The following is a 12,893-nucleotide window of genomic DNA, read 5'->3' on the forward strand; positions in this document are numbered from 1 at the left end:
GAACAGGTCCATGCCAAACTTTCTATAGGTTGGGGCCTGGTTTTCAAATCCTGGCAAAATGTTGAATTAAAGTAAAATTGGGTTGAGGTTCAGTGGAGGGGGAGAGTAGGTGGGTGTCCAGACAGGGTGAATGGAGACAGAGGGAGGACGGCGAGGAGGGGTTGGGGTCGGAGTGGGTGTGGTAAATCTACAAATAGCTGCGCTCAGTGTCTGGCATTTCTTCACTTCGTTTCTCTCACAGTTGCCCAGTGGGACAGTTGGTTCTCAGCGCCTTGAGCCACTCCAGCAAAACCACAAGACAACCAAACAGTCAACCAGCCATGAGCAAGTCCTACTCTTCTTCGGCCCAGTCGGCCTCCTCGTACCGTCGCACCTTCGGCTCTGGTGTTGGCTCAACCCCACTGTCCTCCCTCTTCTCCTCTGGTGGAGGTGGCCGCAGTTCCTCAAGCCACATGTCTTCCCGGGTCTACGAGGTCAAGAGTGCCAATATTCCCTCCTATTCCAGCTACCGGGTATCCTCTGGTGCTGGGGGAGCAGGTTTCGGCTCCTCTTCAGCCATGCGCACCTTTTCCGGAGAGAAACTCGACTTCAACCTGGCTGATGCCATGAACCAGGACTTCCTCAACACAAGGACCAATGAGAAGGCCGAGCTTCAGCACCTCAACGACCGCTTCGCCAGCTACATTGAGAAGGTACGTTTCCTGGAGCAGCAGAATGCGGCGCTGACAGTGGAGATTGAGAAGCTGAGGGGCCGCGAGGGGCCCGGGCGCGTGGCTGAGATGTACGAGGAGGAAATGAGGGAGCTGAGGAGGCAAATCGAAGCACTCTCCAACCAGCGCGCCCGTGTGGAGGTGGAGAGAGACAACCTGGCTGATGACCTGCAGAAACTGAAGCTCAGGTAGGTTAGAGGAGGGTTGAATGAGAGAATGGATTTATGTGGATGCACTGTTAAAGGGTATGGATGAATGATGATTAGTGGGTGAAACGAAGAACACATGATGCTGATGTGGCTTATTTTAACAAGAAGTTCCCAGAAAACTAAGTGAGTAAGATGTTACAGAGAAATAAAAAATAACTGAATAGTTTAGAATCTAAACTCTTTATCACATTGCATGTCTATTATTGGGTGGTACAGGTGTCTGCATCAGGGGCTGCCGAATATTTCCCAATATTAGAGGAAAGTCCTTGAACAGAACTAAAACCAAACTAAGAATATGTAAATACCGTCCATTTTTTTCATGTCAGTTATCTAATGAGCCTTATTTTTTTCTTGTGACCCCTTGGTGGGTCTCGACCCCCCTGCTCTGCAACTGCTAGTTTTCATCTAAAAAAAAAAGGGTGACACATTGCTGGATGTTTATAGGAAGAAACAATAGTGAGAAATGGAAAGCATTAGATTGGGGAAAGAGTTAATTGTCCAAATTAAAACGATGGAAGAAGTAAAAGCCCAGCAACTCGTTCATTTCCAGAGGGTTTCTCTTGTCTTTTGGACAAAAGGGAAACAACAATGTAACAAAGGAGAGTCTTGAGAATTGTTACACTTCAATGAGTGATACGGTCCACCAGCTTTTTAAAAAGATGTTTTTTTAATTTGTTCTCAGGAGACATAGAAGAGGAAAGAGAAAGAGAGAGAGAGAGAGGGACAGAGAGAGATAGAGAGAGAGAGAGAGAGACTTAGAGGCCCACAGGAATAGGGCTGAGGCAGACTGACAGAGATAAAGTTACAGCCAGACAGAAAAAAAGCAGACAAAAACTGCCAGATGAACACACACAGCCTCATAATGAGTTTAAAACAAAGATGTTAAAAATCCAAAAGACGGTCCTCCAGATACACATCGCTTGTGTGTGTGTGTGTGTGTGTGTGTGTGTGTGTGTGTGTGTGAACATGTGCAGCTGTGTGACAGAGAGGGTGCTGTGATGTGGGTGTATCTGAGTGGTCTATTTGTAGGTACTGGGTCAGCTCTTAGTATTTCTGTCACTGCAACAGTGAGCAACATCACATAAATATAAGTTTAATTAACACACACACACACGTGCGCATGTACCCCTCCCCCACACACACACACCCACACACACACATACACACACACAAACATTCCCCTTTCACTGTCTTTCCATCCGCCACTTTTAAATTGTTGCCTGTAGCAGTGAGTGAAGCTTGTAGAAGCACCTGCTGCTCTAGCTGAGATCGAAATACTTACAGAGACCTCCTGCCTGCCAGCAGCTACAATGCATGCGAACACACATACACAGTATACACACACACACTCACACACACACAAACGCATAGAATGTCTCACGAATTTAAGGATAACATCAGCAACTAAATTATATAGCATAAAGACACATTTATCTTACAAAAGTACTTTTCCGGCCAGGCACTTTGCTGTACCTGCAAAAAGCAGAGAGGGGAAAATAAGTATTTGGTACATACACACCTAGACACACACACACACACACACACACACACAGACACAACGGCAGCAAAAACAAGATACTGCATCGAACTGACATTAAGCAAACCTCTGACTTTTGACACTGTTGCAGTTTGTATAATGCATACATTACATGAATGCATTTCCTCTGCATTTTTCAGCTGTTCAGGGTGCAAAGTGAAATGCTAATTCTGGAAACAGCACCAGCCAAGGACAGACCCCTGTACCTCTCTCACTGTAACTCCTGACTCTTGACAGTGTGACAGCAGCTGCAACATAGCTTTAGGACTCTAGAGCATGTGTGTGTATGTGTGTGTGTGTGTGTGTGTGTGTGTATAAAAATAAAAGTTAGAGTATGATGTGTCATTGTCTAGTCAGGTCTATTCTTGTGAGACAAAAGGAACAGAGAGCAGAAGGGCTTCAAGAATGAGAGGTGGCAACTAGTTTATCTGTCTCATAATTGGTCCCTGGGGAAGAAGCAGTGCTCTCCAACACTTTTGTTGTGTTTGTATTCACTTATGTTCCCAACTTTCTTTGCTCTCTGCAGACTGCAGGAGGAGATCCACCAGAAGGAAGAGGCTGAGAACAACCTCTCTGCCTTCAGAGCTGTACGTCTTCTATTTCCATAAAATCACACCTTTATATCTTAATATATCTCATTTCATCCTCAAAGCCTGAAGTCAAAAGTGAAACACTCCATGCTAGCACAACTTTCTCTCTTAACTCTCTCATCAACCACCTTTTTTTCCTCTTGGTATCTTGTTCTCTCTGCACCTTATTTGACCTTTTCTGATAGTTTCAGTCATAATTGTTCTGTTTCTGTGTTTGTATCCAGGATGTTGACAATGCCACTCTTGCCAGGCTGGACCTAGAGAGACGCATTGAGAGTTTGCAAGAGGAGATTGCCTTCCTCAAGAAGATCCATGAAGAGGTGTGTTGATATGTCTATAAATTCTGTGCGTGCAACAAGGCCGCCACACCTGCAGTATGTCTATATACTATGTATGTCAGTAGGGTGCTGTGTATCATATGACAACTGTGTGAAATTATACTGTAACATTAGATATCTTTGAGCCTCGGTAGGCATGTTACTCTTCAAAGAGATCAAATATTTCACAGTTAAACACACCCACACACCCTCTCCGTGTTAAAGAATGTCACAATTTGCACATATATGTAGGTCTTACGCAAAGCAAATGCAATAAGTTCAATAGACACATTTGTGCATATTGACTCACAGACATCAAAGAGCATACTGGGCTGCACTTACAGTCGAGACTGTTGGACAGTTGAGGTCTCGTCCTGTCATTTTGTCATCTCTGCCTCAACTTTGACCTCTCAGAAATGCTGACCAGCTGATTGGTGGAGGGGAGCATGTCAGCTGTTATGCGTGTGTGTGTGTCTGTGTGTGACAGGGTAAGAGAATGTGTGCATGTGAACAGATGCAAAGCTTTTTATATCTTTTGGTTCGACTTGAAGACAGCTGAGAGGAGCCAAAGCTTACTAGTTTCACTATGTTAAAACAGTCTTGTGCTATTATTGATTTCAAATCATTTAATAATCCACCACTGGACAAATATATATATATATATATATATATATATATATATATGTTGATGTCACTGAACCTCCCCTTCCCTCGATTTTATTGAATTGTTTATACTTGAACTCTTTACTTTCATGAGCTCCAATGCCAGGTTTGTAAAAGTAAGGGACTGTCAAGGTGTGAGTTTGGATGAGGACCCAAATGCAGAACAGAAATGGTCAGACAGGTGTGCAAATGAAAAGCAAGCATGTCCAAAAAACAACAAATAAAATACAAATCAAAACTAAACTGAAACAAACCAGGAAAACACTTAAGAACGTGGTCGAAAACAGGAGCTGGACCACATAGAAGAAAACAGGACAGGATCACAGCAGGGCTAATAGATGAACTGACAAAAAGGAACACAGGTATAAATACACAGAGGGCACTAATCAAGACAACGACACACAGCTGAGGTAGGTGGACACAAGTAACAGCAGAGAAACACGGGGAACACAAGGGTGGAGCAAATGAGACTAAAGCAGAACAGCTGTGCAGGAGAGACAAAGGACAAACCAGACTGATATAAGACAAGTGAAACAAATCAGGAAAATACAAAGACAGGAAGTAAAACCAGACATGACACACACAAGGAGAGATACTACAAAAGTAAAATGGGAAGCAGAACATGAGAAACCAACCAACAAACAAAAAGAAAACAAGGAAAACACAATGAGAAAACCTCAAAACAATGTCCACACTGTAACACAAAACCTAAGATAATGACAGGGAATATACTATATTAGGGGGCTGGCTGGAATATGACATTGATTTTTAATTATTTTAATTTTTATATGACCCTTCCCTGGGCTACAAATATTTTTCACTTTCTGGCCATGATAAATGATAATAATTAAAGAAAACACGCCTTCTAGTCTCACTTGTGGGTCTGGGGGTTCTGAGGGTATTTAAAATAAATACAAATTACGTCAATTTAAGGTTATTAAGGTTATAAAAATATATATATATATATATATATAAAATATATATATATATATATATATATATGTATATATATATATATATATTTCACCAACCCTTTGACATTAGTTATTAATGCAGCCAAGGCTTAAAGGGGAACTGTGCTCTCTGTTTCTTTATCCTTTTCACCCCCAAAACATTTCTTCTTTGTCGGCTAACCTTTCTCTCACACAGGTGTGCATTTTTTATTTTATTTTTCCTCCTGTCACCTTGTAGGAGATCCGTGAGCTGCAGAGCCAGATGCAGGATACTCAGGTCCAGATCCAGATGGACATGTCTAAACCTGACCTGACTGCTGCTCTGAGGGACATCCGCATTCAGTACGAGGGCATCGCTGCCAAGAACATCGCTGAGGCTGAAGACTGGTACAAGTCTAAGGTAAAACACACACACACAAGCTCGCACACACACAGAGTGTCCTTCAGGCTGTTACACTGCTAAAACCTTATCCCCTCTCTCCACAGGTGTCTGATCTGAACCAGGCTGTGAACAAGAACAATGATGCTCTGCGTCAGGCCAAGCAGGAGACCATGGAGTACAGGCACCAGATCCAGTCCTACACCTGTGAGATCGACTCACTCAAGGGCACCGTGAGTATTTGCTGCAGCCCCTCTGTTCAGTTCATCTTTTTAGTTTTGTAATATGCATATACTCCCTGTCATGACTTTATGTTAGGCAACTCTGTCCTACTTCTGACATCATGTCCCTGTTCCCCTGTAGAATGAGTCTCTGCTGCGCCAGATGAGAGACATGGAGGACCGCATGGGCCGTGAGGCTTCTGGTTACCAGGATACTATTACACGGCTGGAGGAAGACATTGCTAAGATGAAGGTAGTGATTTTACATTGACTCTTTAGTCCATGAATCCACTAGATTTTGGAAACTATCATCAAACTGGGGCAAAATTCAGGGTATTTACTCTGGTGATAATCATTGACTAGGGCTCATAGATTTAGTCACTTCATCACTGATTCTGAAAATGAATTAGCACTTTAGATGCCACTCAAACCTCCAATGGGAACACTGCCTGTCTGTAATTTTACAGCCATCACAAATACATAACAGCTTTTCTTCAGTCTTTGCTTCCTTTATTGCAGTTTCCTCAGTTGTTTTTGTGTTTGGTGTGAAGTTTATCAGAGCAGAAAATAAAACCTTTTGTTTATTGTTTGAAAGGATGATATGGCTCGTCACCTGAGGGAGTACCAGGACCTGCTCAATGTGAAGATGGCTCTTGATATTGAAATCGCCACCTACCGCAAGCTGCTGGAGGGAGAGGAGAGCAGGTGTGTGTGTGTGTGTGTGTGTGTGTGTGTGTGTTTGTTGTCTCAACATAATAACTTGACTTTTTTTCATTGAGGCACGTGATTTTCATTTTGTGTTTGTCCTTTTTGCAGGATCACCACCGCTGGGCCTGTCCAGTCTGCCTATTCCTCCATTGGATTCAGAGGTAGGAGAAACAACACACCCATAAAATCTATTTTACATTTCAGATGAGTCAATGAGGGAATAAAGAAAGACTAATTATAGTTTGTGACTGTCTATGGTAGATGCTAATTTTAGGACATTACATGTTATGTACCTGCGGTGACACATTCTGACCACTGTGTGGCGGTGTATGACATGTCAAAAACCTTCATTGCTCTTTGATGCAACGGTGCAATCATCACACCACACATCAATAATCGCACAACTTAGCCCATTCGCTTGATGTATTAACAGTCTAAATGTGCAATTAATCTTTGCCAACACCTCCCCTTGCACCTCTTTGCAGCCACTTAAATGAAAATAGTGAGCTGTAATTAAAGATGATGTATTAGGTGCAGCCTCGATTCATTAGCACCATTGATTCTGAATATGAGTTTGAATAATTACACTTTAAAGCAGCAGTCATACTAGCTCCGCAGATTGTTTCATGGCTGTCCCCTTCATGTGAAGGGCATGTCATCATGTTGTTCAAAGCAAATTAATCACAGGGATACTAAACTAATGTGTTCAGACTGAATGGACTTACTGTGTGAGTTTATTAAACAGTGTAAGAGCTGTATGAATGTGTTGTTGCAGAGACCAGTCCGGAGTCCCAGCATCAGCGCGCCTCAGAGGTTCACTCCAAGAAGACTGTCCTTATCAAGACCATCGAGACCCGCGATGGAGAGGTTTGAGCACACACACAAAGAAAGATACTTAAAAAAAACCCCAACTTATATATATCACCATGAAACTTCCGTAGCTGATTACTTACATAAAAAGTTGTTTTTTTTCTGTATATAAACGGTTTTCTAAAATTTTGTTTAAATATGCGGATGAGGCATTATCTCATTAAAAATGCTCTGCCTTGCATACAAACCATGTTTTTATCTCTGTGTGTCTCTCCTTAAGAGATAACACTAGTGAATGTCCAACTGAGTCATTTTTATTTGTTATATTCTTGTCCAGATGAAGTTTTCTATGAGCCAGGGCGCTAGTGCCCAGTCTGTAAGTCTGGTTCCAATATGCCACCTACATTTAATCATCTGTTCACAACGAGCTGAAGCAAACTACCAGATTTCAGAACAGTCTCAACAGTCTCAAAAAGAGGGATTGGATGTGGCTCTGACAGCATTGCTCCTACAGAGAGTATAAAGCAATCTATGGATTGACATCATAGCTGCAAAAACATTTCTAGTGTCTCATTAATCCCTGAAATGTTGTAGTTTGCGTTGACCCTGTGTAGCCACTTAAAAGAGAACCTCAACACTGCACACTGGCTTCACTGTCAGTGGCCCCTGCCACCCGCCCCCCGCCCCCACTCCTGCACAGCACTTCACTCCAAACAATACCTGCTTCTCATGTATTATCTGCAACACTCTGCAGTCCTTCACAGAGATAGTGACTATGTCTTTCCTTCCTCCATAACAGTTTACATTACCTTCTTTTCTCCTCCTCAGGTTGTCAGCGAGTCCACACAGCATCAGCAGGACATCATGTAAACCAGAAGATGAAACATTACAAACATATATATAACAAATTCATAAAAGATAGCACAAATATGGACATTTTCCTGCCACGATTTATAAGCTGAGCATATTTTAAGTGACAGACCGCTGGCATTTTCAGCTGACTTTAAAGGCAAATAAGTGAATGCAACCAGTGTACATTGTTAGACCATGTACTGTACATCATAAAAAGGATGCAGTATTTTAAATAAAGGTCATTCCAGTAATTGTGCTTTATTCCTTCAGTGAAAAAACACCTATATTCATAATATTGCATTTGCCCACAAAAATAATTAATTGATAAGAAATAAACAACAAGGCTATGTGTAGCTGTATTGGCCCAGTATCCACAGGGAAGTTTGCAAGGTGCAAGACAAATCGATTGACCTGGAACACCACGGTCAACATTGTAACGGTACAGTCTTTCTGTGCAAATGTACAAACACATGGCTTGATTAAGAAGGACTTTTATTTGTGTAACAGATTAAGGAAAGCAAGATGTGAGAAAGTGAGGTGTTGTGTCAGAAACACAAGCATCTAATGAAAAAGGAACTCAGTCATGTTTGAAGGTTTGAGCTCAACAGCATGTGCTGGTTGTTTTATTGTATGGGTGACCATGTTTTGCTGCTTTACTGTGGCCAAAAACTCAAATAAAGACATTGGTTATCAGCGTTTGCTGCCCCAGAGTCAGCCAGTTTCTTAAAATTTTGTAGTAAATGTCATAGCATGTGTGTTGTGTAAGATGGTCTTTTTAAAACTTTGCTCATTAGCATTCCTCAGATAGCGCCCATGCCTTTGCATCGGTTCCTTTATGAACTGTTTCCACCCACTGCATTCATTATTTGATGTGGGCTGTGTTAGCTTTCCAAAATGATACCAGCTTTCTCAGCCAAGCATAACCGTCTTCTGTTAACATTTAATTCACTTTTATAGAGAAAATAGGAGTTACCGCCCTGTTGAAATTATCAGTAACAGGACTGATCTCGGCTCAGGGAAAAGCGAACAATGGCTTGTTAATGAGCCGGCCTCAGTCGTGCTTTGTTTCCAGCGGAAAGCAGATTAGCACAGCATCAAGAATAATATAGTGTGTGCGGTTTGTGTCTGAAGTCACTGGACTGAAAATGTCAGCGGAGATTCAAAGAAAAAATTGGTGGAGGAGGAGAGAAAAAAGGAAGATACAGTGAAGGCAGACAGTGAATGAGCATGCAAGATAGAGAGCGAGGCCAGAAGGGTGGTACAGAGAGAAAACAAGAAAGAGAGAGCACAAATGTAATGAAAAGCTTATTCAGAGACACGGGGCAAAAAGAAACAAGGAAGATTTAGAGAGAGATAATTAGGCAGAACAAAGAAAGAAGCACAGAGAAAAAGACAGTTAGAGGCAGTCATTTCACTGTGTTTTCAGTAATTGGTGGAGCAATGTTGATCGGAACTTTCTGTCTCTGTCACGGTTTCTTTGCAACTGCTGCCTATGGCAACAGCTTCCCAATCATTATAAGTCAATAAAAAAAGGCAGCATGTTCTCATTCATTTCCCTCAGATGAAGTCAGCTAACCTCAGTGACCTCTCCTCTACCAGTATATGTCGAGACATTCAAGTGTAAGAAAAAAAATCTTCTTAAAGCTTTTCGTTCTCCCTCCGATTAGATTTTTCTATGACAGATTAATTGTTCAAAAAGTCATACCATTATTAACATACTGTGCTCCATAACTGCTGCACTGTGGTTTGTTATGAAGCTGCAATGCAAATGTAGCCTGAAACCTCATGTCAGACTAATTTAGTGCATTCGTGAAGTGTTAGTGGAATGGAGACATCACATGGTTGGACTTTACCAGATGCTCAGTTTTTCCATATGTTATGTAACCCCTTCATTGTTCTTTATCATGGCTGAGACCTGCAGAGCAGTAACAAGTATTGCATTATGTAATATGGAAAATATATATTCAAAATATATTTGGAAGTTTGGAAAAAAATCTGACAATGATATATATGCCAGGAGTATATCTAATCTTTTAAAGGAGCAGAATGTAGGATTTTGTGGCCGGAGCTGAATGATGGTCTGATGAGGTTTCCTCCTCTCCCAAACAATTGGTCCAGCTGATCTAAATCAGAAAAACACAGAATAAGCAGTGTAATGCTATATATCTGTATTTTTAAAATGGCATTCAGCTTGGCGAGGAGTGACTCTTAACTATGGTAACCAATTTTAAAATGCAACTGGGCCTATCTAGAGCCCGTTTTTGGGTTCATGGTGAATATTATGGTGCAACATGGCCGACTCCATGGACAAAGATCTGCTCCCTATGTACATATAAACAGCTCAGCCTAAGATAACAAAAATATGACAGTTCCCCTCATCAGAAGATTTTACAAAAAGAAAATGTATCTATTATTTTATATTATATTGAATTTCTGTCAATAAATCCCCTTAAATCTTACACACTGGACCTTAAAAGAAGCGCATAACAGAAATAAACAATCTTGGTAGAGAGCTCTTAAGATTTATTTTTTTAAAGAATTCTGACCAACATACATACTGAGCAGAACATTTTACAATAACTAACTTGTCAGTGCTCTCTGAGAGAAACTACGTAATGGCGACACTATTCGATTGTAGTATCTCGCTGGTTTTAGTATCACTGGCCAAACAAACAAAAACTATGACTGTTTATATAAGATGTGTGTGCGCTTTGTGTGTGTGTGTGTGTGTGTGTGTGTGTGTGTGTGTGTGTGTGTGTGCGTGCACGTGCCTCTGAGTATTTGGTATATGTACTCATAAATGCACCTCTGTATACATAAATCACTATGTGGGAACAGTAGAGACAAACAAGACCATTAGATTGTAGAATCACAATGTTTATAATATTTTAGGTCCATATAAATTCATGCTCATTGATAATAATAATAATAATAATAATAATAATAATAATAATAATAAGGTGACTTGCACATTTGAATAGGTGGTAGGGAAATGAATTGCTGTCTCTTCTGAAAATGTGGAGCTGTTATTGAATTACAGATGGTTGCTGATAATCAGGCTCAAGGCTCAGTTTTTTTGCTGATTTTCAACATCACATGTTGAAACAGCAGGATGAAAAGTGCATCCACCACCCAGCCAAATCAAACCATATGGACATACAGTAGTAACGCAATATAAAACAGGTCTAAACCAATCAGCTGGATGAATGACATAAGCATTCATGGTGCAAACATGAAATTAAGAACATTTTGTACATTTAAAAATTATTTACAATTCAGTATCTACAACAAGTGTTTCCTCAAAAGTATATTCAGCAGTGGCAGGTGAGCAAAGAAAATAACAGAAACAAAACATTAAAAAGCTAATAAGAACTGACAATTGAATTGTAACAATTCATTTTGTCTTGAGACTACAAACAAGAACAAGGTCTAATGTCTCAAATTACCTTTTCTTAAATTTTTGTCTTTCAAAAATGTAAAGACAGTGATGATGTTTTATCTCACACAGGTTCAGCCCTCTACTGTACTCTGTGGGTAATACGCTCCTCCAATCATGAGCACAAATTAGCACTCTGAATATTTGCATAAAAGTAAACATCAAATTAGGACATGTCTACTCGAATATGTGTGGAGCCCACAGTACCTTTATATGAGGTACTATGGTGCCGTCAGACATCCTTTTTCTCTTCAGCGACGGCGGCTTGCCCACTCATCAAGATCAGTGTTGACGGGTTGAAATGATCTTGCGCTACCCACTGTACCAACTAGAGAGTGTAAAAGAGGATGGAGCCTGTGTGAGATAGAAGAGGATTACAATATTGTAACTCTAGTTCTAATAACATAGGAAGAGCCCTCTACCTAGGGGGCCTGTCGCTCCTACACTGCTTGCTGAAGAGGGAGTGAGATGACTCATGGCTTCATAATGCCTGCAAGTATTCAGGTAAGCATTTCTTGATTGGCCACCTATGTTTATACTAATATAAATGGGCGAATAATGATCGTAAGCAAAATTTTTAAATCTTCGGATAACGAACAAATGATCCACCCTTAGTAGAGTGGCTAGTACTTGCTGCTTTTGCTGCTTGGATTGCTTAGGTTTAGGCAAGAGGAGTGGGATTGTTTAGGGTTAGGATAAGAATGTCAGAGTCAATCAGAGGCAGAGTAATACAGAGTGAGGTTGGCCATTGCTTCACTATCCGAGAATTTGAAAATTTGCATCCAGTATTGAGCTCAGCATGTGCTAATAGAACTAGGGTGACAGTATTGTAACCTTGCTTACAAGCGCACAACAGTAAAAAAAAACCCAAAGAAGATCCTAATAGGACTTAAGACTAAGCAAAACCCCAAATAACAATTAAACAGCCACTACTGCAAAACATTATTGGCATAAACAATGATACAGCAGAATAGACAGTGATTCAGAATAATGCATGTCAAGAGCAGGGAAAATATTCAAATGTATTTCAAAGCCCTTTACCTGGATGACATGAGGAGAAGAGAGGAGAAGAGCAGAGAAGAGCAGAGAAGAGAGGAGAAGAGCAGAGAAGAGAGGAGAAGAATAATGCATGTCAAGAGCAGGGAAAATATTCAAATGTATTTCAAAGCCCTTTACCTGGATGACATGAGGAGAAGAGAGGAGAAGAGCAGAGAAGAGCAGAGAAGAGAGGAGAAGAGCAGAGAAGAGAGGAGAAGAGCAGAGAAGAGAAGAGCAGAGCAGAGAAGAGAGGAGAAGAGCAGAGAAGAGCAGAGAAGAGAGGAGAAGAGCAGAGAAGAGAGAAGAGCAGAGAAGAGAAGAGAAGAGAAGAGCAGAGCAGAGCAGAGAAGAGAAGAGAAGAGAAGAGAAGAGAAGAGAAGAGAAGAGAAGAGAAGAGAAGAGAAGAGAAGAGAAGAGAAGAGAAGAGAAGGACCTATTCTCCCTGGCAGAATAGGTTACAGTTGGTCCTT

At 41.0% G+C, this 12,893-nt stretch overlaps 1 protein-coding gene across 2 annotated transcripts; it reads left to right on the top strand.

The window, feature by feature from the left end:
* The first annotated feature begins 202 nt into the window (after positions 1-202).
* On the top strand, positions 203-8,647 carry desma (desmin a). Of its 2 annotated transcripts, XM_042494177.1 has the most exons (11): positions 203-898; positions 2,983-3,043; positions 3,271-3,366; positions 5,218-5,379; positions 5,466-5,591; positions 5,722-5,832; positions 6,175-6,284; positions 6,396-6,448; positions 7,063-7,154; positions 7,435-7,473; positions 7,926-8,647. In XM_042494177.1, the coding sequence occupies exons 1-11, from the start codon at positions 321-323 to the stop codon at positions 7,965-7,967; spliced, it is 1,470 nt and encodes a 489-aa protein (XP_042350111.1). In that variant the 5' UTR covers positions 203-320; the 3' UTR covers positions 7,968-8,647. The 2 variants fall into 2 exon arrangements, with proteins under 2 accessions (XP_042350111.1, XP_042350112.1); XM_042494178.1 differs by lacking the exon at positions 7,435-7,473 and having other exon boundaries at positions 204-898.
* The last annotated feature ends 4,246 nt before the right edge of the window (positions 8,648-12,893 follow it).

Source organism: Plectropomus leopardus, chromosome 10 (genome assembly GCF_008729295.1).
Source record: "Plectropomus leopardus isolate mb chromosome 10, YSFRI_Pleo_2.0, whole genome shotgun sequence".
NCBI lineage: Eukaryota > Metazoa > Chordata > Actinopteri > Perciformes > Serranidae > Plectropomus > Plectropomus leopardus.

What these genes read in the sequence shown, in the direction of transcription:
- desma (XM_042494177.1), top strand. Translation starts at nt 321, where the DNA reads ATGAGCAAGTCCTACTCTTCTTCGGCCCAGTCGGCCTCCTCGTACCGT. An exon ending in CTGCAGAAACTGAAGCTCAG is followed by an intron (nt 899 to 2,982) that starts GTAGGTTAGAGG and finishes TGCTCTCTGCAG; the next exon opens with ACTGCAGGAGGAGATCCACC. An exon ending in AAGACATTGCTAAGATGAAG is followed by an intron (nt 5,833 to 6,174) that starts GTAGTGATTTTA and finishes ATTGTTTGAAAG; the next exon opens with GATGATATGGCTCGTCACCT.